This window comes from Lagenorhynchus albirostris, chromosome 2, assembly GCF_949774975.1.
Source record: "Lagenorhynchus albirostris chromosome 2, mLagAlb1.1, whole genome shotgun sequence".
Taxonomy (NCBI): domain Eukaryota; kingdom Metazoa; phylum Chordata; class Mammalia; order Artiodactyla; family Delphinidae; genus Lagenorhynchus; species Lagenorhynchus albirostris.
The window spans coordinates 152,332,388-152,359,522 of record NC_083096.1 but is presented as its reverse complement, the minus strand read 5'-3'; the positions used below and the strand labels follow the sequence as shown (position 1 = coordinate 152,359,522).

The 27,135-nt window shown below is 46.8% G+C and overlaps 2 protein-coding genes across 2 annotated transcripts in view; one reads left to right on the top strand and one right to left on the bottom strand.

Annotated features, from left to right (window-relative positions):
* The window catches only part of HIVEP3 (HIVEP zinc finger 3), a 503,676-nt gene that overhangs the window by 344,400 nt on the left and 132,141 nt on the right, over nucleotides 1-27,135 (bottom strand). The window lies entirely within an intron of this gene.
* On the top strand, nucleotides 20,260-21,232 carry LOC132516257 (transmembrane protein 59-like). Its single transcript, XM_060142665.1, is given in 2 exon segments — nucleotides 20,260-20,966; nucleotides 20,968-21,232. Coding segments are annotated over 2 exon segments (972 nt in total).

The window sequence follows — 27,135 nt, the reverse complement described above, 5'->3', positions numbered from 1 at the left end:
AAGGGAAGTAAAAATATAACTGAAGTTTTATCCAGCATCAGTGAAACAGCTGTCTGTCAAAACAAATAACCAGTTAGAGTGGATTCTGCACACCCCTTCTGCCTCCCCTGCCCTTGATCCTCCCCTGACAGTTTCTCAGACCAGAGGTGGAAATCAGCTGCAGAGAACAGGACCTAAAAAACTCAGAAATCCAGATTTCTAATCCTCTCTCCTGATGACAAACCGTAGGACTTAATTATTTTCACACATATGCACATGCCTTCAGCTCAGTGTGTGAGTACTGAGTCACTTCTTCCTTTACCCCCTCTTCTCTGCTCCCTCTTCCCCTCCCACCAGCACCACAACCTCCTCCTCTGACCCCCAAACTGCTGCTAACGTCCCAGCATGCGGTTTTCTCCATCACGTTACTGTGTGATGCTCCACACTTCCCGTTCCCTCCAAGCTTGTCTCCTACTTCTTTAGAAATGTGGGGAGTCTACAAGATGAACTACAGATTCAACAGGACAGAGGACCACAGATTTCAACAAAGACAGGCAGCTTGTTGTGAAAGGAGCATTGAGGCAAGTCAGGAGACTTGAGTTTGGGGAGTCATGCAAGGGAATCAGATAAAGATCCTTAGGGACCAGGGGTCTTATGATTACCCAGCTCTGCTGACGTAGACAAGTTTTCTCTCTCCACAGATACAGATGGGAGATAAGCAGTTCCCTTTCAGAGAGGTAACCCCAAGTGCAGTGCTCACAGCTGCAGTTACTCTGAATGACAGTGGGAGGGAAGGAAACAATGAATGCAAAAAAAAAAAAAGGGCAATGCTTAAGGTGGAATGGACGTGAACAGTTGAAATGCACACCTCCCTCCAGTTCCTGGAAAACAAAGATGAGTCAAACAGAAGCTTAGTTTCACAGGCTTTCCTCCTCCGCTTGTCACACACATTCCCAGACACAGAATCATCCGTCCCCATGTCACCCAGCATCTAGAGCTACCGGCCACCACCTCCTTGTAAATTAAGCTGGAGGGTCAGATCCGCTGTGGCTAGGGAGCTGAAAGCAACCTGGGCCACATGGGGATGATTCCAGTGACCTGAGGGCAGGTGAGCGTAGTAGAAAAAGCAGAGAAGGCTGGTATGACGTTGTTCTGAAGGAGCCGAGGATCACCCGATCTGCACAGCCTGGCAACTGTCATTATTTCTAGTTTCCTAGACAACTCTGCCTAAACCAGGTAGAAATCGGAACTCCAGCTCAGAGAATTAATACAGGTCCTGGGAATGGGACAAAATCAGAAAGGCAAGGGGATGATGCCATATGCCACTTCAGGGAATGGAGACAAGCAGGGAGAGGGAGGTCTTCCTAAAGGGAAGCTGAATTCCCATTAGGCTCTGTGCTTTCAATAATCTTGCAATTGTGGCCCAGAGAATGATTCGAATTCTGGTTCGCTGCTGAGGGTGTGGGTTACACAGGTGCGTGGAAACTGATCTGGGCATTTCACTGTAGATTCCTTAGACCCCCAGTAAATCTGGCTCTCCCAATTAATTGATTGTGTGACCTTGGATGAGTCATTTAACCTTTTGTGGTCCAAAGTTCCCCATCTGTCAAACTGAAACTAAGAAGCCAGCCTCTGAGTGTCACGTGGCTGTAAAATTTACAATTGTAAGAGCTGATTGTCGCAGGAAATGGGCAGTACATCCAGATTAAGAAGCCATGATCACTGACCGAAGCTAAGAAGAATTTCTGAATGAGATTCGCTGCCTGAAGAAAATTCCCCCCAATTCATCCATCCTGGAGCCAAATTTGGAGAGACGAGAAGATGCCATCCTCCACATCAAGGAAAAAGGCCAACCATCACTCCCTTTGCAGTGTCACCTGCTCCTACAGGCTACCTAACCTCTTCCTCTTGAGATTCTCCAGTGGCCTCAAGATTGGGGCATACAGTTCTCTTCCCTTCCTTCCAAACTCCCTCTGGGTTTGTGATGTCCAGGTAGCTGGAGCAGGGCTCTTCCCAGTAGGGGAGGAGTGAAAGCATTCACACTTGGGTGCAGGCAGTGTGCAGAGAGAGCTGGATGGTTGCAGAGACTTAGAGGATGTGAGAACCAGCCAGCCATCGCCCCCATCCCCCTTCTCATGGATAAGAAAATGAAGATCCAGAAAAGTGGTATAACTTCTCACCATTTCTAAAGCCCCCCAAAGAGCAGAACAACGAAGCAGCCTCTGGCTAACCTCAGGCTGGTCCTAGGACACTGAAGTGAGTCTGCTTGCTCCACAAATGGGTGACCTTTGGACAAAGGGACCAGATCTAACAGAAACAGGCACTGAAGCATATCCAGGTGACAACCTGGCTCACCCGATTCTCTTCTCAGAGGGGCTTTGAGACACAGGGAGAACCTCTGGATATGGAGCAACGGCTGCTGTCAGGATGGAAAGGAATTTACAGAAATGTCTTGATAGCAGCTACCCTGGGACACAGCTGAGTGGTAGCTGACCCCTGGAAAAACTCTGCATAAGAAAGACTATCAAAGGAGCATCAGATCTAGATTGCAAATGGCTTTAGCAGCTGAAACAGGCGTAAAGATAAAGCAACTTCCTCTAATCCGAGGGGTTTATGCTTCAGCACTGGCTGCCTCTGGCTCACTCCTGACCCAGCCCATTCATCAGTATTTTGATAAGCAGATTCCCTTCACAGAGCTACTTAATCTGGGTTCCCGGAGAAGTCCTGCAGAGTTTAACGAGAGCACTGTGCTTGCTGCCGGCTCTTGAGGCCAGGGCAGTTAGACAGCAGAAGGGAAGGGACTTGTCACAGGTGCACAAACTTTCCCATCCCTGGACTTGACCCTACTAGGGGTTCACTCAAGTATCTTTTCCATTGAAATACTTGGATCTATGTTGTTTAATCCTCTTTCTCCTTGGTATCCGGGGAAATTAAAGCCCTGGCTCACATCCTCCTTGATGCCAGCTTTTCGTCAGAGCCGTAACAGCATCTGAAGCTAAACAAAGATTAGCGGCAAAGGGGACAGGAAACACAGGGATGAAGAGGAGATCTGGTGCTACCAAGGGCACCACCAATGAGCTAGACCCGCTTGGCAGCCCTCCTGCCAAACGCCCTCTGGCCGCGTCTCCTTAGGTGGTAGTGGTAGGGGAAGCTGGGGCTGGAGCCCGGAATCCTGAGCCTCACAGAAGTGCAGCCGGCACCTGTCCTCAGGCCCCTGCCCTCAGAGGAGGCTCTGGGGAGTTGCCACACCCCGAACTTCAGGGACGGTCACTGCTCCTGGTGCTACCTCTGTCTCTTCCAATTGTCTTTAAAGTGGGGCAACTCTGGGTGCTGTGTTCCCTGTGAGAGATGATCTGGGGAAATTTCCTGGACTGTACCCTGGAGAGACGGGAATGATTTCAAAGCGGAGTAAGACATGACCAGGAAACTCTAGACTTGAATTCTATGAATGATTAGGTAGGGGTAAAATCAAGCTTAAGTAGTTGGTAGGACCTTACATTTGCTGGAAGGAAAAAGTCTTAAAAATTAAAAGTTACAGCTATGGCAAGGAGGAGGGTGACCAGGGGCAGCAGCTTCAGCTATGGCTGCTACCCACGTTGACAACATTTGACCATCCCATGTCGTTTCAGGATTTGGGGGGAAAAAACCAGAACGTGGAGCTTTGAGCTCACAAACAGGTCTGAAGGAGTTGCTAAGTCAACTAACAAAGGTTTTGTGGCAGAAAAAATGGTCAAAATCTGAGCCCCTCTGTGCCTTCCCTCCCTGCTACTGTGACCGCCGCTGGCGTCTCAGCCCTGCTGTTCACGAACAGACAGGGACCCAGCTGAGTCGAAGTTTGCCACCAGAGGAAGATCCAAGGCTGACTTTCTAGGAATCTTCAGTCCCACTTAAACCGGCAGATCGCAAAGTGTGGGGTGCAGATGCCCTCGGTCTGTGGGCTGTGGACTGGGAGGATGGGGGATGAAAATATCTGGGGGTGGGGAGAAGTCCCAGGCCGCTGCTCTTCAGAGGCTGGTTTTTCGACCAGCCCCCGGGGCCGGGGGTCGTGGTAGAAACCACCGCTGCCACTGCATTGGCAGTAGTAGGTAAAGAAGATCCTCCCTTCTTCAGCCAGAGCTGGAAGCCAAAGACGTCAGGCTGCTCTACAGCCCAGGGGCCGCCCCAGGCCAGCCTCTGCCTGGCCTACCTCCTGGCCTCGGAAGTGCAGCCGGCTCTCAATGGCAGGCTACTTGCCAAGGATTCACAGTGAACTTGGCTGTTCCTTGTGCGATTTACTGGGTCTGGACCCAGAACCAGCCTGGGGTAGAAGGTCAAGTAGGTTCAACAAGATAACTCCTGTCCCCTACTTCTACCTTTCTTTCCCCCTCCCCCGCTACCTTTTCTTCTCCCAATTGGCCTTCCCTTGGATCAGTTTCACCCTGACCTTGACTGACTTCTGGTGTGCTAGGTAGTTTTCCAAGGAGCACGGCTGGCCCATCAGGCAAGCCTGGTCTCTTCCCCCAACTAACGAACCACACCGGACAGTCAGCAGCACAGAGTGTTCCTGATGTGCTAAAGTTTGTTCAGGGGTCACCTGAAGAGCGGGACAAGACTCTAAAAGTCCCAACGCACCATACACGTCCTGCCTTAAACACAGACTCTGTCTCAAGTGTGATCAATGCCAGGAGACCCATGACAGGATGGACAACCTCTGAGTATTTCAAACACAACAGGCAAAACTGTCACCTGCAGGGCTTCTGTTACCCTATCTTCCCCCCAGGTTCCCACAGCCGCCTGGACGGAGAGCCAGGGCGGGTCTTTCCGATCGTTCAGTCTTTAAATGGCTATTGAGGACATTCCCTCTTAGACAGGGGTGCTCAGCAGAGACTCCAGGGAGCGCGCTGTTCTGTATCGGGCATTCCTGGACCAGATGCCCGCCCACCGGCACAACCTTCCTAAGAGCGGCATGAAGTGGGATGGATGGGGCATCCTTGTCTTGGCCCCATCATCTGCCTACAACAAGCTTTTCCTATAAAGTACCGACAGGAAATATTTTAGGCTTTGCAGGGTCATATACCATTTCTTTTTTTTTTTTTTTTTTTGCAGTACGCGGGCCTCACTGCCGTGACCTCTCCCGTTGCGGAGCACAGGCTCCAGACGCGCAGGCTCAGCGGCCACGGCTCACGGGCCCAGCCGCTCCGCGGCATATGGGATCTTCCCAGACCGGGGCACGAACCCGCGTCCCCTGCATCGGCAGGCGGACTCTCAACCACTGCGCCACCAGGGAAGCCCCATATACCATTTCTGTTGCATACTCTATTCCTTGAGAGCTGTTATTTGTTTTAAAACACCCCAACCATTCTTAGCTTGAGGGGCCGGACAAAAACAGGCAGCAGGCGGATTTAGCTTGCAGGCGGGCTGCAGTTTGCAGACCCCTGGCTGACAGGAAGAAGCTGCAACATTTTTTACTGGTCCCCACCCAGCAGCCCCTCACCACCTTCCCTCCCTGCCCTGATGCCTCCAGACCTGCCTTCTAGCCCAAGGACTGCCCCTGACACTGCGCCAGCTGCACTTGGTGTCTGTGCTCAGGCCCAGGGTGGCCTCTCGGCAGCACGCGTTTCACTGAGAAGGCACCTTGTACAGATACAGATCATGAGCTGTTCTGTCTTCCTTGTGCTTAACTTGAGATGCTGAAGGCCCAGACAACCTCATCCTGCACTGTGAGGTCTCACCTGACCACACACATGCAGCCGTGTCCACCCATCTCCCTGCCATGGTGGTACCATCTAGTAAATGACTTATCTTGGGTTCTTCCTACAGGGCAGGCAAACCCACGGCATGGCAAATCCCATCAGTTCCATCTCGGAGCATAGCCGGGACCCATCACTTCCCACCCCTCCACTACTGCCACCCAGGCCACACCCCTTCTCCCTGGACCACTGCCAGCCTCCCATCTAAGCCTGCTCCCTCCATCTCTGCCCTTCTCCCTCTCCCTTGCTCAAAGCCCCCGGAGGCTTCCCAGCTCATGCAGAGTAAGTCAATGACTGACCAATGAAAGCAAACCCAACATCGGGGTCCTTCCACTGGCCCACTAAGTCCCCTGGGTCTGCGCGGCCATGTGCCTGGCCTCACCTCCCACCTCCTTCTCCTGGCTAATGCCAACTCTAGCCATACTGGCCTCCTTCCTTACCCACCTTTCTTTTTTCTTCTTAGCACTGATCATCAACAGGTCATGTAATTTTTCATGTTTTTGTCCCCCTTTGGTCTTGTTTTTTGTTTTTCTCACTAGAATATAAGCTCCTTCAGCCAGAGGTTTAACTTCTTCAGTGTTGTATCCCAGAGCAAAGCACCCACCACAGAGTAGGGGCTCCACAGATGCACAAATATCTGTAGAATGCACGGGGACAGGGTCCCCTGCTGACGGGAGAGAGGTGGCTGCATTGCCATGACACTGTGTACCCATTTCCCACTTGGATACCTTTATGCAAATAAACATCTTGCTCTGAAGCCCCCTCAGGACAAAACAATGGAAACAGATCCACCCCTGGAGCCAGCAGTTTCAAACTGTTTATATTCAATCCTACAGCAGCAACAAACTCACATCTCAGCCGAACTAACCAACCATCCACGGGAAAAAACAATGAACGATTGCATCACGGTTTAGAACACACCGGCTCGTGGTTCTTACTCATTCACCTCAACCAGCCTGCAGGCACAGAGGGAGGAAGGGGAGCACGGGCTTTGGTGGCAGGTCAGATTTCAAATCCTAGAGCTGCCTTTACAAGTGGTCTGATTCTGGATGCGGCACCAGCGCTCTAGGCCTCAGCTTTCTCATCTGTTAAATGGAGGTACCAATACTCATTTTATAAGCTTGTCATAAGCTTAAGTGAATAATTAGCAAACAAAGCCAGACAGCTCCCAGCTTGATGACTGTGCACAATAATTACCCAATAAACAATCATTTCTCCCCTTCTGTAAAGGAGGAAACTAAAATTCAGAACAGCATTGACTCGCCTGAGGTCAGAGGACTTACTCCATGGCAAGGCTGGGACTCAAACCAACGGTTCCTGTTGGTATATGTTATTCCTGTCATCCTGCCTCTCTCCTGTTCATGTTTCAGACATTACACACTGCTTATGTCAGGAGAAGGAAAGCAAGTGTTGACTCTCCCATCAGTCTGCTTGTTGAGAAGTTTGGGACCGTGTCTCCTGGAAGAATGCTCATATTAAGATGACATTCTTAAGGGGGTCACCCCGTGACATTGGGAAATCTGAGTGTCACAAGCAAGGGATCAAAAGCTAAGAGAATTCACCTGCCTTGCTTGCTAATCATCCCTAACAGATGCAAACAGGTGACAGCCTTCCTTTCACCGAGAGATGAACAGAAACCACACCAAGACTAGGACCCACCAGGGACGCAGCAGAACCTGGTGCAGCCACATCTGAGATGTGACACCAAAGTACAAAAGCCACCTTCAACCTGAATGCTTCTCCAGAAGGGACTGTTCTTTCCACACACAAGGGTTTTTCTTTATGGAGCACATGTACTCAATAATCCTACCGATAAAGTACATTTTTATACCATACAAGTGCTTCTCCCATTAGCCGTCATCATGAAGTTGAAAATGTGTTCTCCTTCTGGAGAAAAAAACAATTGGCCCCAGACATTATGAAAATGTGAATTATTAAGGAACAAACCTTTTCAGTAAGACATTTAGAGAACAAATAATGAGGAGACAGCCCAAACAACATCTAAACAGATTTGAAAAGAAGGAGAACATGAGTGTGGGTGACTGTAAGACAAAGTTTTGCTCAAGATGTGAGTCCCGAGTCCAGGACCAGAGGTGCTTGACGTCCAAAAGCAGTGTCCCTGCTCCTTCAAGGAGGGAGACGCTGCAGTCCTGAGGACCACTCCCCGCCCCACCATCCCCACCCCGCTGACCCTACCCACACCTCAGACCTTCGCCAAAATATCCCTTCTTCAAAGAAGCCTCCCTACACTAGGCCGGGTCATTCACTCATTCATTGCCTCATTCATTCAACAAATGATTGTTGAGCATCTACTATGGCTCAGATTCTCCTTATCACTCTCTACTTTCAACTTTACAATTAAATAATTACATGCACAATACTCCAATTTACTTCCCCTCCCCTTCCCTAGACTGTCAGCTCCCTAAGGACAGAGACTGTATTCCTCTGTCATTTCATCCCCAGCACCTGACACAGACTGATTCCTCTGTCATTTCATCCCCGGCACCTGACACAGTGCCTGGAACAGAGTAGGCATTCTATAACTATTCATCACATGAATGTATAAATGAATGAATCAAAACATTCAAAAGCTCCCTTCCTACGCCCAAATTCCAAAATGCATCCTGCTGTCTGCCTTACACAGTTATAACTGATGTAATCAATGGGACTTCTAAATCTAATGAAGGAGATTTACTAATCTATGCATACATTTCTGAATAAAGGAAAACAATAAGATGTACAGCGGTAGGCAGAAAGTTACTTTCCCTGAGGGGCAGTCCCATGGGACAGACTAGAGGATAGGCCTGTAGGTGTTCTCCTGGGATACGCAGAGGTAGTTAAGAGGAGTAGTTAAGGGGAAGGTGGAAAGAGCCAGACTGCCTGGGATAGGGGTCTGGACCCCACCACTAACTAGCTGTGTGACTCTGGGTAAGCTACTTAACCTCTCTGTCTTCCAGTTTCCAAATAGGAAATAATAAGAATATTATCTTCAGATGACTGCATTAATAATGAAATGAGTTAGTACATAGGAACTGCTTAGGACAAGGTCTAGCACAGGCTAACTAGTCACACTAAGTTAGTTATTTTTATCTTCTGGAAGAATGAGAACAAAGGTAGGCTAAATCAAGGAGTTTGATATGCTTTCAGTAAGTCCACAAACAGAACAAATCTCCAAGACTCCCTATTACTGAAATTAAGTAACTCACAGGCAAGCAATGGTTTATCTACCTCCACTTTCCAGGCTCAGCTGCAGTTATAGTCAGCTGAGGCTATCATAACAAAATACCATGGACTGGGTGCTTAAACAACGGACGCTTATTTTCTCACAGTTCTGGAAGCTGGAAGTCCAAGATCAAGGTGCAGGCAGGTCTGATTTCTCCTGCAGCCTCTCTCCTTAGCTTGCAGGCAGCCACCTTCTTGCAATGTCCTCACATGGCCTTTCCTCTGTGTACTGCACCCCTGCTGTCCCTTTTTCTTAAGAACACCAATCCTATTAGATGAGTCCCCTTTCTCCCATAACCTCATTTAACCTTAATTGCCTCTTTCGAGACCCCATCTCCAAATACAGTCACACCAGGGTTAGGGCTTCAACATATGAATTTGGGAGGAGCACATGATTCAGTCCATAACAGTTGAAATGGTAAGAATGCCACACCCATCTAAAATAAGAGCCAGGGGCTTCCCTGGTGGCGCAGTGGTTGAGAGTCCGCCTGCAGATGCAGGGGATGCGGGTTCGTGCCCCGGTCCGGGAAGATCCCACATGCCGTGGAGCAGCTGGGCCCGTGACCCATGGCCGCTGAGCCTGCGCGTCCGGAGCCTGTGCTCCGCAAGGGGAGAGGCCACAGCAGTGAGAGGCCCGCATACCACAAAAAAAAAATAAATAAATAAAATAAGAGCCAGAGCAAATGACCCCTCGAGGTGTTTCTAGACCTAGAGTCTAAGATTTGATTTTGTACATCCCACAGTGCCCAGCACAACAACAAGCGTGTGTTTAAAGCTTAGAAAATGTTCTCTGTATTAATTTATAATGAATAAATACTACTTAAGGCTGAGAAAAGTGCGTACCTTCCAAAGTCTATACATCTTATTGTTCACCGTATATGTATATGCGGCTGTGTACACACACACACACACACACACACACACACACACACACACACACACAAAAACACATATTCCCAGGAGAATAAAATGCAGTGGTAAGGAAGAGCTGTTTGATGAAACTGAAACTAACTGTACATAATTATCTCTGAGCTCTTCACACATTAAGCGGGCAATGGAAAAGCGGATGCAGAACCCCCTTGATAATGAATCCGATGATGAATACCCTTCCACAGAGGCCAGCATCAGGGCTCACCTGCTGAAACAGCCAGATTTCAGTGGAACAACTTCACTATCTCTGTGAAATATTGTTCTGGAATCGGGGCATTATTTGACAACTCGAGCAATGAAATAACAGTCTTATCGGTGATTTCAGAATGCCTTCAATGAATTGATAGGAGGAACTATTGAGAACAGACAGGAGGGGCTCAAAATCAAGACACTCAAAATCCTCAAGTGCTAATAAAGCAAAACCCTGGCAAATCAATGAGCCCAAGCCATCCACAGGCAAATCCCTATGTACTAAGTAACTTCTTAAAGAAAGCTTGTTACATTTATTAGGTTCTTTTATAAAAATCAACTTTACTGAGGTATAACCTACATATAATAAAATGGATACATTTCAAGTAAGCAGTTGGTTTTTGGTTTTTGTTTTGACAAACACATATACCCAGGCAACCATTCCCCCAGGTCAAGATACAGGCATTTCCATAAGCCCAGAGAGTTCCCTTGTATCCTTTACTGGTGAACCCCTGGTCCTACTTCCTTCACCCACCCTTCACCAGGGCAACCACTGTTCCATTTGTTTCCCCCCATAGATTAGTTTTGACTGTTCTAGGATTTCATATAAGTGGAATTATACAATATACAGTTTTTGCGGCAGCTTTTCCAGCAAAATACTTAGAAGACTCATGCCTGTCCTTGCATGTATCCACAGTTTATTCCTTTTATTACTGAGTTGGAGTCCTGCACGTGAGTGTGCAGCAAGTTGCTTATAAATTCCCTAGTTGATGGGTGTTTGGGTTTGCGTTACTTCCAGTTTTGGATTTTTATGAATAAAGCTGTTATGAACATCCATGTACCAGTCTTTTTGCCAACACAAATTTCTCCTCGGTAAATACCTAGGTGGAAAATTGCTGGGTCATATGCTGTAGATGTTTAACTTCACAGGAAAATGCCCAACTTATCCTGAGTAATAGAAATCATCAATAGGTTCACTCTTAAAGCACTTATTAGAGAGATTTTAAAAATAAAAGAGGAAACCAGAGTAGGGAATGCCAAAAAGGGCATCCAAAAGCACATTCAACTGCTTTACTCAGGGAGCTGGCAGGGTCCTCTCAGGACAGCTCTACTGTCCACCTCCCCCCGTGTGCCCACTTCACCCCAGGAAAATGGCCGCCTTTGTCCCACCTTCAGTGGACATGTTGTCCCTCCTCAGTTTCCTTCCTCTCCTCACTCTGTCTTCAGGGGCAGTTTCGACTGGTCTGTTGCCGGCAGGCTCTCCTTGCTTTTCTAGGAGAATCAGGACTTGGAAGGACCATCAGACCCAGGGGACGTGAACCCAGCTCACCCAGGAGCTTCTACCCTGCTCCACTGCTGCGGCAGCATCAGGCCATGGAGCCCCTCATTGGTGGAAGGCTTATGGAGGGGGTATCCCCCCTTTCTCCCCCTTGAGAGGGGCTAGGCAAAGCTCACAGTGGGGACTCCAGTACTTCCCTCTGCCCGACGGAAACCAGTGTGGGCCACCCTTCAGCCAGGCCTGCCCACAACCTAGCACGTGTCTTCAGAACACAGGGGATCCCAGCAACCACTGTGCCCAGCTAGGCCAGGAAATGGCTCATTTAATGTCATGTTACATAAACAGCATCCGAACTACAAAATCCTATATGTTAACAACCACATGCCTATTCTATTTTTTTTTTTTTTTTTGCGGTACGCGGGCCTCTCACTGTTGTGGCCTCTCCCGTTGCGGAGCACAGGCTCCAGACACGCAGGCTCAGCGGCCACGGCTCACAGGCCCAGCTGCTCTGCGGCATGAGGGATCTTCCCGGACCGGGTCACGAACCCACGTCCCCTGCATTGGCAGGCAGACTCTCAACCACTGCGCCACCAGGGAAGCCCACATGCCTATTCTCATTATTTCAGAGGCGTTCATTCTTTTATACAAGATAACTTCCCAAGACACCAAACTGAATTTTGATAAATGTACGTTTTCAATATGTTCACTGACTTATATTTTTCACATAGGCTTTATTTTGTTTTCTGAGAGATAATAAACTCCCCTTAAAATCCTTCCAGAATTCTCATCACCTTCAGTAAGGAAGAAGGAGGAGAAAAGGACAGGGGGGTGTGGGTTGTAATTCCTCGAAGGCAGGGAATCTCAGAGCTTTGAAGCTTGAGGAGTCAGGAAGCTCAGGGATGAAAGAGATCAAACTGCAGGTTCAAGGGGAACGAGGAGCCCTCAGAATGCGAAGAAGCTTCTCAGAGCTGCTGGCCCTGAGGCCTCACCCTGGCCTCGTGCTGGGATCAGGAACCCCTTTCCCATCCCCCCTTCCCTTCTCCTACTCCTGCCCCAATTCTGCTCCAAAAGCAGCTGCTTCCACGAGATGGCCACCTCCTGAGCTTGTAACAACCACCTGAACAGCAGACTCTCCCGGCTTCACTGAAACCATTCTTTCTTGCCTTAGAAAGTGACCAGAAATGCAGTAAAGGTGCCTTAAAATTCCCTTATCACTGAAACGAGCAGATCGCAGAATTGCCTATCTGCAGTTTTCATCTTATTCACTGAGTTTTTTAAAGGGGAGCCAAACATATCCAGGGAAAACCACAATTTGAAAAGATACATGCACCCCCCATGTTCACTGCAGCACCATTCATGATAGCCAAGACATGGAAGCAACCTAAGTGTCCATCGACAGAGGAATGGACAAAAGATGTGGTGTATATAGATACATATACAATGGAACACTACACAGCCATAAAAAGAATAAAATAATGCCATTTGCAGCAACATGGATGGACCTAGAGATTATCACACTAAGTGAAGTAAGTCAGACAGAGAAAGACAAATATATGATATCACTTATATGTGGAATCTAAAAAAGGACACAAATGAATTTATTTACAAAACAGAAACAGACTCACAGACATAGAACACAAACTTACAGTTGCCAAAGGAGCGGGGGAAGAAGGATAAATTAGGAGTTTGGGCTTAAAATATACACACTACTATATATAAAACAGATAACCAACAAGGACCTACTGTATAGCACAGGGAAATAATACTCAATATCTTGTAATAACCTATAAGGGAAGAGAATGTAAAAAAAGAATATATATATTTATATATATGTATAACTGAAGCACTTTGCTGTACACCTGAAAGTAACACAACATTGTAAATCAACTATATTTCAATAAAAATTTGAAAATAAAATTAAAATAAAGTGGAGCCAAGTGAGGGAAGAGGGCCCACGTTTACTTGCTGGGACTTCCCTTGGGCTGTTCGTCTGGAAAGCAAAATAAAGGCTGAAGGTGGCCCACTGATTTCCTCTCACTCAGAGAATTCTGCCCGAGTTAGGCTTGGCCGACTAGCACATGATCTGTAAAGACGAAAGTCCTTCTCTTCCTCGGGAGGGCCACAAAGATGCAGTTACTAGCAGCAGGCCGGCCACGCACAGCACAGATGAGGCTTCCCCAGCAGGGCCACCGCCAAATGCTCTTCTGCTCCGGCAGAAAGCCAGGCCCAGACTCTCCATCGCCGCCCTCCGTGGGTTTTATCTGGGTGACCGCGCAGGGGGCGAGGAGGGCTGGATTCTGGGTGACTCGTAGAGACTCCCTATGAGAAACGCTCAGTGAGCCCCCCATAGGGTCCTCTAGGAAGACAGTTGGAAGGACTTCCCAGGTCATTCAGTCCAACGGCTGCTTTTACAGAGGAAAACTCAGAGCCCTCAAGGGATTCAGTCCACGGGAACAGGACACCTTGACTCTCCTCCCCAGCTTCCTTTCCCTCTCCCAGTCTCTCCGCCACAGAGGAGAAGGGCCTCCCTCCACCTCGCTGCTCAGACACAGGTCTGGGAATCGTCTTGGTGCTGGCTACGTCCTGTTTCCCACCAGATCTACCCTCCGCCCTCCCTACTCCGCTCTCTGCCCACGGGCTGACCTGGAAGGACCACATCAATGGGCAACCTCTGTGGTCTGGTTAGCAGCCAATGGGGCAGCCCCACAGGAGATCACAGGAGCGGGGAGGGAGGGGAAAGAGGTCAGTGGATTCATTCCTCGGCTCTCTGCCTGCGAGGGAGAAATTCAGAACACTGGCCTGGCTTGACCTTCCACTGAAGGTCACTGCTCCCTTCAAGGCAGCCCTCTCCTTCAGGGTTCCAGTAACATCCCCCCTCTCCTTGCTCCTCAGGCCTCCACAGTAACAGCCCCATCCTATCAGCCCAGCACCACCACTGTCGTTCCTCCACAGCCTTGCCTTTGTAGATGGTCCTTCCTGAATTGTCCCCCATGAGATGGCTATATCCTGCTCCCACCCTGAATGGGACAAGCATTGATTCCTGCTGCTGCTTCCCCCTCCACGTCCCCATCTACTCTTATCACAGCCCCAGCCTCTTTAGCCTGGACAGCTGCAAGAGCCTCCTGACCACGCTCCCAGCTTTCCTCCTGGCCCCTTCTCCTCTGCTCTCCCCAGGAGCAGAAAATGTAAATCAAACCGCGTCATGCACCTGCAAATCTTGCAATGGTTTCCACTGCCCTCCACCCCCAGTAAAATCAAAGCTCTTCCCCTGACTTCTGAGGGCACACCAGACCCGAACTGCTCTCTGCAGCCTCCTCCTGGGTCCTGAGCAGCCATGCAGCCTCCTCTCCTTCCTCCTGCCCCCAGGCGCTTCCCTGCACTGAGACTTCACACGTGCTGTTCCCTCTGCCCAGCATTTGTCTCCTCTCGTGGAAGAGGCCTTCCTTAGCAGGGCACACCCTACATTTTATTCCCCATCCCTGAGCTGTGCTCACGTCCTTCCAGCACTTAACAAATCTGTGATTATGTAATTTTTCGTTTACTTTTAAAATGACTATCTCCCCTCCCTAGCTCCCACCCATGAGAGTTCCACATGGGTGGGAGCTAGCTCTGCTTTTCAGACCCCCTCCCTCACCCACAGTGGGTACTCCAGGCACATTTGCCAGATGAACAAGTCAGTGTATGTTCCAATAACGGGAAGGATTGTCCTTTAATCTGAGATTTGTGCCCTTACTTTGTTGAGAGGTTGTTAATATTGTCCTTTCTTTCATGAAATGACTGTAAAAATAAATGACAGTTATCAAAAATTTTAAACGGAAACCTAATACAGTTCTCCAAAATATTGTTGAAATTTTATGAGTCTATGACATCCCAGATTAAGCAATATTTCAAGGGTCACAGTGCTGGGCCCTAGAGAGGTGACCTGGGTGATGGAGTCTGAAGTCAGACTCAGGGTCTGAGTTCAAGTCCCCACTCTGTGGCTTGGTAGCCGTAAAACTCTGAGCAAGTTACTTAACCTCTCTGCGCCTCCATTTCCTTACCTGTAAAATAGGGATACTAATAGGATCTACTTCAGAGGATTTTTGTGAGAATTAAATGAATTAATACTTGTGAAGTTCTTAGAACAGTGCCTGGCACTGTTCCATAAATGTTGGACAACAAATTTGTTGAGCAAAAATGCTCAGCAAATGTTAGTGCTACCATCATCATCATCATTATTACCAAACCCAGCTCTTCTAAATCCCCCACCAGGGCTCTTTTCTCTTTAAAATGTTATCTCCCAACATTCTCTCTTCAAATGTTATCTGACCACCCCTGAATGTCAAGCCAAAATTCAGCACTTGGAAAACTAGCCTAGTCCAGCCAACCAGATTTTCTGGATAGCTAAGCACCAACCTAGATCACATGTGCTTCTAACATATGTTACTTCTTTCCTGCTTCTTAACTAATTTTGATGAAATGAGCATCATTATGGGAATGCATGGTGCTGTGGACCCCAGAAACACCACAAGAAAAACTCCATAGGTCTGAGGCTCTGCAGCCCAGGTGGAGGCTCTACTCCGTCCCCTCAAAGCACTCAACACCCTGAGCTCCGCTATCCTTGTCTGCAGAGTGGGAAGGTCACAGGCACTGAGAGGTCACTGTGGTCCTAACGAGTCATGTGCACACACCGCAGGCTCCTAAAACACTCCTTTTCTTTCTTATTTTTTGGTTAATAATACTATAATTCGCCCAGGAGAACGCCTTACTGTAGGTCTCCGGGCAGAATTCTCTCTTCCTCAAGATATGCTAAACACCCAAGCCCCTGCCTAGAAGAGAGCGGGGTTAACGCCTCGGGGGAACCGACCCCTCACAATCTGTACAGAGGGAATTCCTTCCTGGTGGTGTTCATGTGGCCGACAGAGCAAGTCATCCGCAGGCTGCTCCTGAAGCAGGACAGGCTTTTGAAGCTGTGATATTTCTGAATTTGGCCTTGGACAAAGACACCATATTTCCTCATAGCCATTCACACCCTGACTCAAGCAATTTTAACTGAATTCTATTTCCTTTCAACCCAAGGCCATTTGAAGATGCAAAAACCATATCTGTGAATGAATTCTAGCATTTGATTTGCAGAGTCAATTCTACTGAATTCCATGCTTTATCCCAGGTATATTTCAAGTTTCTGAGGCTCAGAACCATTTTCCCCACCCTCAACAATATCACACACCCACCTCCCAAATACACAAACGTATATGGGTTATATAGCCAACAGCTCATGTTAAAGGGGACCCATATTAAATAATATTGTTACATAGATATTAACAAGGCTAAGATAAAAGATGAGAAAATAGAAGAGAGTCTTTGTATCTTTTTAATGTTGTTCGTTATGTAGAAATTGGGAATCAAATCAATGAATTTTCTGACTACAGAGTCAACAAAATGATCTGAATTCTAAACAAATCCTGGAGTATACTGACAAGTAAATAGCATAGAGAAAAGATGAAAGCATAAACTAAGGACAGGAAGTGAAATCGGATTCAGAAATATTATTCTTGCATTTGAGATTAAAAGAAATATACATACATCTATAATTCTACAACTCCCACAAAGCCTAATTTCATTTGTAAAATACACCAGGGAACCCTGGCAAGTTTCTGTGGAATCATGCAACTAGGTGTGTCTTTTAATTAAACGCACATCTAGCAATCCACAAATATGAATTAAGCATCACCAATTAGTTAGCACTGTGGAGGATTTAGGTCTCTACCCCCCACGGAGTAAGCAATTTGCGAAACTTTACCCTACAACACATGAAAACCAGGGCCCCAGCTACCAATTTTAAGGACATTCTATTCTGCAGGGGTTCATCTTCATTCTCTCCAAAAGTGTATCAAGGTCCTGCTGTGTTTCAATGGAACCAAACAGCTAAGGCTCTGAAAGACACCATTTCAGAAGAAAAAGGGGTGAGATTATCTCTGAATAATCACTCTATTAGCATGAATCTGAACTGTGATATTTGGTCACTTTGTTTTAGTTTACAACCACCTTGGCAAGTGATAAGATTTAAATTGATTGATGGGGAGAGGGTGGGAAAGGAAAACAACACACACACAATAAACACACACACACACATCACGCACACACACCCATAACACGCACACACACCACAGGATCCAAATTCAACAAGCAGAGGTGAATCCAGAACTGGTCTAAGCTGAATGTATGCACAAAAGACTCCCTTCCTTCCTTCCCCTCTTCCTCCCTTCCTTCCTTCCTGTCTTACCTTTTTTATTCCATCAACAAGGCCAGGTGACAGTGGGAACACCTCATATTCACCCTGCTTCAAGTAACAAGGGGGCAGATTGTGAGAGAACACAAGTGATGTGAGCTTCCAAGGTCCAGTCCAGTCGTTCCTGTATCAGCGCCAGTCCCATTTCAAAGTTTTACTTCCTAGGTCATCCCAAATTCGTAATTCATCCATAACACAGACCCCTAACTATTTCTTGAGCCATTCCTGGAAAGCCAGAGATGAAAAAGGCCCAGCCTCTGTGTGTTCTCAAGTCCTCATGGGATGGGCCGCCCAGTGGGAGAAAAAGCACTCTGGGATCAATGTGGGATTGCAGTTTGCTTGCATGCTCTGTTCCATGTACCTGAAGTTTTCTAAGGGATTCCTCCCCTTCACCAGGTACCCCTCCATGAAGAGCTGCCTCTCCAAATAGACAGGTGCAGCATTCACCACAGGAAGCCTAGGCATCCCTTCCCATCGACAGGGCAGGTCTCAAGTAAGATCCTCGAGCCCTGCAAGGCTTGTTTCTCCCCGTGGATCACACAGAACACAGTCCCCAAGCCTCCATCGTGTCTGTAACCTTGGGGCTTCTTGCTTCCTACAAACTTCTCTTCCTCTCTTCCTGAAAATACCACGGGTTTCTCAACTGACGTATATTAAAACGAATTCCATTTTAACGTATTCTGGGGCCCTTCACAGCATGCCTTAAATTACGCAGGAACACTCGGGTCTCCAGATGACAGCCTCTCAGGCAAACCTCCCTTGGTTCCCAGGACTCCAGCCAACAGCCCCCTCTCGGTCTCCCCAGCCCACGGCTCCCTGTCCAACAACTCTGGTTTCCCCCACTTGGAAAAGTACATCTGACAGGTTTTACATCCTTCAGACCAAGGATGTAAAATCCTTCACCTCCATGTGAAACCTCTACTTTTGTTTCCTTTTCTGACTTGTATTTGAAGAACATCTGGGCCTTTTATTCAGTTTTTAGAAAAATTAGGGAAGGTCACAGCCCGAGTAGTTACTTGGTAAAGGTAAAAGGTAAAATTAACTACAATAGCAAACTCTCACATAGCCCTGATTATGTGCCTGGTAGAGTTCCAAGTGCTTTACCTATACTAACCACTAAATCTCACCACAGTCCTATAAGGCAGTCTTATTTCTTACCCCCATTTTACAGGTAATGAAAGTGAGACCCAAAGAAGTTGCATGAAATTAACCTGTCTAGAGTCATCCAATTAATAATTGGCAGAGCAGGGATTTGAACCTTTGTCATCCATCTCAGCGGTGCTGCTCACCAGGAAGGGAATGCCGTTGGCATGACAACAAAGGTACTTCCGTGCCCCCTTAAATGCAGCATTAACTCTATGAACACCCGCAAGCCCTGTAGATAAGCTACCTTGGTGTCACCTTCAGGAAGAGCAGGGTTTGCCTGGGTGAGGAGAAGGAAGAAGAGAGGAGACTTCTGCCCTTGAAAGATTCTATTTTAATTCTTTAAAAAAACCACCGAACAGACCCAGCCCTGGATTTCAAGATCAGTTTTCAAGGTCTCCAGGCATGAGGCAGTCATCTGAAAAGGGAAGCATGACAGGAGTCTGACCTCTGCGTGGCCTCCTTGTTCTCAAGGTGCTGCTTTCAGATCCGAAAGCGAACAGGAAAGCCGAGGAGCCAAAATCTCCCTAATCTCGGATCAGGTATCAATACCATTAGGCATTGGAAGCTTGTGACAGCAGGAGATGTCACACTCTCAAGTGCTAACACGGCAGCATTTATCTACGTTTACTGATAAGCTATCTAAGACATAAAAGGTCAATTAACTATTTCTAGAAGTTCTACATAGACTCAGAAACTTGCTTGTTATCCTAGCCTAACTTCCTAGAAACACTGAATCACAACATCACGCAATGCAAGTCTCTCAAACCCAAGTCCCTTTGGAGGAAGGAGCTGGCTGCAGTAAAGGCCCTGACAGGTAGAGGGCAATCGTTAAGATGGCGATGACAATGACGATGACGGAGAAGACGGCGGCAGCCATGATCACGAGAGCAAGCATTGGTGGCACATCTCATATGGGTCAGGCACTGTGCTGAGGACCCTTCCTGCACTGTCTTAATCTTCACAGGAACAGTGAGAGGCAGATACCAGCGCAACACCCATTTTAAGGACGAGGAATTCGATGAGAGAGGCCAAGTATCTGGGTCAAGGTGTCATGATTGTGGTCACGATATGAACCGGGGCCAATCTGACTCTCCAATTTCACATTCTTATCTAATGCTCGACTGTCTCTTCCTATAAGGAAACCTTAGCATAGAAAGTTCTGGAAACAGGGTATGCTGATTACTCACATTTTCTGGTAAATATACGTGCAATCAGTTCTAAATACTCATTTGAAAAATGTTCCACAATGTTCATGGTCCTCTTTCCTGTCTTAGTAAGTGTAGTACACTGAATATAAATCTACTTGTACTTTTTTAATAGATACGTTCAGGGCTATCTCTTAGCTATTTGCCATAACAATTAGGTCTGATTGTAGAGTAGTACAGATATAGGCACAAGAATTAGACACAGCCCAGTATATATATATGTATGTGTGTGTGTATATGTGCGTATATATATATATAAATAAAATATATAGAGCAACAAGCTGACCTGCTGTGACAGAGACAAACAAAATGGCGGCCCCGAACGGGAGCCTCTGGGTCAGGGTCCAACTGGGGCTGTCGCCGCGGCTGCTGCTGCTGACCATGGCCCTGACTGGAGGCTCAGGGACCACTTTGGCTGAAGCGTTTGACTCGGTTTTGGGTGATACGGCGTCTTGTCACCGGGCCTGCCAGTTGACCTACCCCTCGCACACCTACTCCAAGGAAGAGGAGTTGTACACATGTCAGAGAGGTTGCAGGCTGTTTTCAATTTGTCAACTTGTGGATGATGGAATTGATTTAAATCGGACCAAATTGGAATGTGAATCTGCGTGTACAGACGCATATTCCCGATCTGATGAGCAATATGTTTGCCACCCTGGGTGCCAGAATCAGCCGCCATTTGCTGAATTGAGACAAGAACAACTCACGTCCCTGATGCCAAAACTGCATCTAGTGTTCCCTCTAACTCTGGTAAGGTCATTCTGGAGTGATATGATGGACCGTTCACAGAGCTCCTTAACCTCTTCGTGGACTTTTTATCTTCAAGCTGCTGACGGAAAAATAGTTATATTCCAGTCTAAGCCAGAAATCCAGTATGCACCACAGTTGGAGCAGGAACCTACAAATTTGAAAGAACCATCGCTAAGCAAAATGTCCTATCTGCAAATGAGAAGTTCACAAGCACACAGGAACTATCCTGAAGATGGAGAAAGTGATGGCGTTTTAACATGTCTCTCCTGACTCCGGGTGGATTTTAACTATGACTCTTGTCCTCTCCATGACGGTATTGCTCTGGATTTGTTGTGCAACTGTTGCTACTGCTGTGGAGCAGTATGTTCCCTCTGAGAAGCTGAGTATCTATGGTGACTTGGAATTTGTGAGTGAACGAAAGCTAAACAGATATCCAGCTTCTTCTCTTGTGGTTGTCAGATCTAAAGGGGAAGATCATGAAGAAGCAGGGCCTCTACCTGCAAAAGTGAATCTTGCTCATTCACAAATTTAAGCTTTGTTGTTTATTTTTTTATTTATTTTTTTTATTTTTTTGCAGTACGCGGGCCTCTCACTGTTGTGGCCTCTCCCGTTACGGAGCACACGCTCTGGATGAGCAGGCTCAGCGGCCACAGCTCACAGGCCCAGCCACTCCGCAGCATGTGGGATCTTCCCGGACCGGGGCACGAACCCGTGTCCCCTGCATCGGCAGGCGGACTCTCAACCACTGCGCCACCAGGGAAGCCCTGTTGTTTATTTTTAAAGCAAAGTGTATACACATCTAAATGTCCATTCCTCATAGTGCTTTTTAAAATTTCATTGGCTATAGGGCTTAAAAATCACTATTAAAATCACTATTAAATGCAAATAAAGTTACCCAAATCTGTGAAGACTGTATTTGCTGTAACTTTACCTGTAATATTTTTCTAGTAATGTAAGAGATGGACATTTGGGATTGTATTTTTATTTCACTAATATCTGTAGCTTTTTTTTTTTTTTTTTTTGGCAGTATGTGAGCCCCTCATTGCTGTGGCCTCTCCCGTTGTGGAGAACAGGATCCGGACGCGCAGGCTCAGCGGCCACGGCTCACGGGCCCAGCCGCTCCGCAGCATGTGGGATCTTCCCGGACCGGGGCAGGAACCCACGTCCCCTGCATCGGCAGGCGGACTCTCAACCAGTGAGCCACCAGGGAAGCCTTGTAGCTATTTTAATGACTATTTGCATTGTTTTTGTTTGTTTCCTTTCTTAGCCAAATTCTATGAGCTGATCATTGTTCTTCCCCACCTCCTACCATGTCAATCACCTTAGTTAATAAGTTGAATACTCAGTAGGATATGATACTCTTGCTTAGAAATGACCCACAACCTGTAATTTGAAATTTAGCAGAAAGTGTCCTTTAACACACTGCATTTTCAGTTGTATTGAACTGAAATCATTAAAATTTTATTTGAATAATTATGTACTGAAATTTGAGTTAATATACTCCTGATTTTCCAGATCTTCCCTTTCACCCCTACCCAACCCAGAAAATAATTAGAAAATGTTCTATGTCTATTTATTGCTATATGATGATCAGGAAGCAAATTAAAGTGAAAATGATTCTCACACAAAAAAATAATAATAAAATTAAATATATACACACGGTCCCTGACTTACAATGGTTCGACTTATGATTTTTTGACTTTACAATGGTGCAAAAGCAACATGCCTTCAGTAGGAACCATACGTCAAATTTTGAATTTTGATCTTTTCCCAGAGCTAGCGATATGCTGTCCTTTCCTCTCCTGATGCTGGGTAGTGGCAGCAGCCACAGCTCCCACTCAGCCATGCGATCACAAGGGTAAAAAAGCGATACACTGACAACCATTCTGTACCCAGACAACCATTCTATTTTTCACTTTCGGTACAGTATTCAATCAATTACATGAGATATTCAACACTTTAGTATAAAGTAGACTATATATTAGATGATTTTGCCCAACTGTAGACTAATGTGAGGGTTCTGAGCACATTTAAGGTAGGCTAAGCTAAGCTATGTTGTTCAGTAGGTTAGGTGTATTAAATATATTTTCAGCTTACAATATTTTCACTTTATGATGGGTTTATCAGGATGAAAGCCCATTGTGAGTCAAGAAAGATCTGTATACTAGTAGATGTAATATATATTTTAAACATTTTTTCATATATTTATTTTTTTTTATAATTTACATTACATCTTATTTTTTATAATATATATTATATCTTTTTTTATAACTTATATCTTATTTTTTTAATATACCACTTTCAGAGCATCCCCAAGGCATGCTGTGAAAGTGGCCCATTAACAAATAAGATCTAAGAAAATTAATTTCACTATTTGCCTTTTTCTTATAAAAGTTCAGTCCAAATTATTTTGGTTGATAACTGCAGTGTAACTGTATCAATGACTGCCCACACATGGCGTGTCTACAGCATGAGGAGTGCTGAGAAACAGGAAGAGGAGCAAATGAAAACTTAAAACCAACAAAACCCAGCGTAAAAACGAAAATGACCAGCCCCCTAATTCTAAGGAAAGACCAGTTTCTCATAAGGGGCAGTCAATGTATTTTTATCTGTGGCTTTAATGTTTTTGCAGACACATTAAATCATAAAAATCCAAGAAACCATATCTCACCCCCAAACCGCATAATATATTTTAAGGAATGTGTCCCTTTTCTAAGAAACTGCTTGATTCGCAGGAAGTGGCAAAGTGACAGGTGTGTTCCCAGGATCAAAGAAACCAAATAAACGTTCCACTGGGCAAACCTGTTTCTCTCCGATAAACAGCTGCCTGCTGCCTTACAGGGGGAAAAGGAACCACAGGACTGTCTGCATGATTCCCTGGCACTTCTGTTTTTCTGCTTAAATTGAAAAGGAAGATGGCAGTCTACACCTATGCAGATACTGCCATGCAGCCAGGCCAATCCCAGGCCCTGCGTGGGCTGGGGGTTTCAAAGCCACAGCTCTGGACGGGGGCCTCACGGGTCTTCTGTGCTTTAGGTAGGCATGGAAGAGGATGGCTAAACTAGGAGTTGCAGGAGAAGCAGATTTCACTTGGAAAAGAGATCATTATGCAATTAGCCGTATTACACAATAGCTAGGCTCAGGAGGCGTGCGGGTGGAAGGTGGGAAAGAGTGTCCATCTTTACTTGCTCCAAGGCAGCCCGTTCCTTCCCTCTCGCACCACTCACCATGCTGTAAATAACCACCTGCCTGTCTGTGTCCCCAGGAAGTCAAAGACTATCCACCCTGGGCACATAAAGAGCACCCAATACGTGATCATTCTGTTGCTACAGTGTGTCCTCAAGAAATATCTGCTGAATGACTGAAATAGGGGCAGGAATCAAAGAACATAACTTTCTATTTGGAAAGTGTCTTGCTAAATGCTTGTCATTGGATAAGATTCACTATATTGCAGCTCTGGTCTGTTGTGTTGTAAGCAGGGTTAAATAAATAAAGGCAAATTTTTAAAAAATACCAAAGAGGAGCGGAGCTGAACTGACTTGCTAGAAGTTTCAGATTAAAATAAAGGACTGTCTAGGAGAAGAGAGCCAGCTGGCTGCTTAGAGGACACGGAGTTTAAAGCAAAGTCGTAATGGAGATGGTCTGAGGGAGACCATCCAAGGGGTCCCCTAGCCACACAGACAATGGTGGGGACAGTGTTCAGACTACCTAGGAGCTCTGAGGACTCTCAGAGACAGACTGGCTAGGATGGGGCCAGAAGGGAGTTGCTGGGTCAGGCTGGGCCAGCCACTTAGTCATCCTGCCAGTAAAAATCCTCCAGGAATATTGTGCCCTGCAGAGAAGGAGCTGTTGTGAAAATGACCTAGGCAGACAATCTGACTGCAGCGCTGTAGGCAGGGCTGTGTCCTTCCCCTTGGCTAAGAGGTCTCTCATGCTCCCCTCTCCCAAGCAGCCAAAGAATAAGAAAGGATAGACAACCAACGTTCATGACCTCCTGCTATGGACCACTTCCTTCTCCCATGAAATGCCTATGAGGTTGGTAGTATCATTTACATTACACAAAACTCAGCTGAGAACTGTAACGCACCTACAATCACACAACTGGCAAGTAGCAGAACCAGAACTTTTCGTTTTGGCCAGGATTGAAAGAGAACCTCTTGCCCCACAGGATGCAGCCTGCCCTCCCAGCCTCAGAGGAGGTCTGAAGGGGCAGAGAATTTGACAGCAAGATGCTGCTGGCATAGCCTGCTCCTCTGAGAGCTTGGCAGGCCTGTCCTGACCTCTGTCCCAGAGCCACCTCCATCTGGAGACATAATTTTATTGGAGTCTCAGCTTCATCTGCTGACGTTCAGCTCACCTGCCTGCTTCTAGCTAGATCTCTCACGACACTTCTGTTAACCCAGCTCCAAATAAAGCAAGAGTCCACAGACCAATGTTCCTCAAAGGGTGGTCTCTGGGATGTTTGTGTAAGTGGCAGACTCCAGGCCCCAACCCAGACCCACAGAGTCATAATCTCTGGAAGAGGGACCCAGGAACCTGCAGTTTTAACAAGTTCCCTGCATGATCTTCATGCCAGCTAAGATGGGAGAGAGACTGTCCCCGGGGTCCCAGGGCGGCAGGGCCTCCCAAACTCCCCCATGAACACCTTCCATTCATCCCCCAACTCCAAAATTGCAATAGTACATACTTAAGACAAAAAATTGGGGGATTTTTTTTAATTAAAATTCTTTTTTAATTTTTATTTTACATTGGAGTATAGTTGATTAGCAATATTGTGTTAGTTTCAGGTGTACAGCAAAGTGATTCAGTTATACATATACATGTATCTATTGTTTTTCAAGTTCTTTTCCCATCTAGGTTATTTTAATTTTAAATTTTTTAAAAAATTAAGTGACCTATTATTTTACCACGTAGAGAGAAGCACTGTTAACATTTTGGATTAATTCCTTCCGGTATTTTTCTACGTATATAGACACAGATACGGTTCTCCTGTGAACAGCATGACACCGGACCGTTTAGAGGCCTGCTTCTCTTGCTCAGCTGAGCACAAACACATGCAACTTTGCCACCTAGAAGGATACACGGGCATCACTGCAGGCCATCGATGTACAATTCTCCATGGCTGCTGCTGACCACCACAGGATGACAGGCAAGTCGTGCTGATGCAGGAGGATGGGGAATTGGAATCAGGACGCCAAGGCATTGAAAATTTGTGTTTCTGCTGACACTACCCATCTCCCCAACCTCAGAAGGCTACCACCTGGAGGTGGGTCAATTCCAACACGCTCAAATTTTTTTAATCCTAAACGGTTAGCAGTGGAAGAAATTTTAGAGGTCATCCAGACCAGTCTCCTCACCTGTAAAAGAGGAACCAGAGTCAAGACAAACCTAGCCTCTGCTGGAGTCTCATGGTGTCTCCTCACCACACCCAGGGTCCCCCAGATGTCTGCCAGGCTTGACAGAGGGCAGCAGCCACCTAGGGCAGGCCCAGGTGGGGATCAGGGCCTCAGGACACGCCTTTCAAATTTCCAGGGTCTCTCAATATTATGACCACAGCTCTTGACCCAGCAACCAATCTTCAGATCCAAGGGTATCTGTCTGGCTGTGGAACTTCGTTGAGGAGTGTCCTGGTCACAGCTATTGAATTCCAAAGGCATTAGGTCCCCACACTCTCGGCTGAACTGCCCTTGTACAAAGGAGGCTCTGAACCAGCTGAGAACCATAGTCCAGTCTCACGCTGCTTAAGAATCTTCTCCAGCCTTAACGTGATAATTCAGGCACAGTGCCCCTGAATCACAGTGCACGGCACAGTCATGAGCAGCAAGACTTGGCTGAAGAAAAATTACCAAATTCTGCCCACTCAAAAAATACCTTGAGGGCTTCCCTGGTGGCGCAGTGGTTGAGAGGCCGCCTGTCGATGAAGGGGACGCGGGTTCGTGCCCCGGGCCGGAAAGATCCCACATGCCGTGGAGCGGCTGGGCCCGTGAGCCGTGGCCGCTGGGCCTGTGCGTCCGGAGCCTGTGCTCCGCAACGGGAGAGGCCACAACAGTGAGAGGCCCGCGTACTGCAAAAAAAAAAAAAAAAAAAATACCTGAGTGTTCCCAGTCACGTGAGCTTGGTTTCAGCTTCTGGCTCTCTACCCCCATTTCTGGTTGGAGTGAGGGCTCCCCTAGAACTGCTCAGCAATCTGGGGGATACTGTGAATTCAAAGAAGGCCACTGGACTTGAAGCAGATGGCTAGCAAACATTACTCCTGTCCTTTCCGTTTTAATTAATTCATTCACTCATCCATTCATTCATCCGTTTATTCACTCATCCATTCATTCATCCATTTATTCACTCATTCATTCTTCCACACTGAGCATCTCTTCCCCAGGCACAATGTTAATGGTTTTCAAATACAACTTTTTATTTTTTTTAATTTTTTTTTTTTTT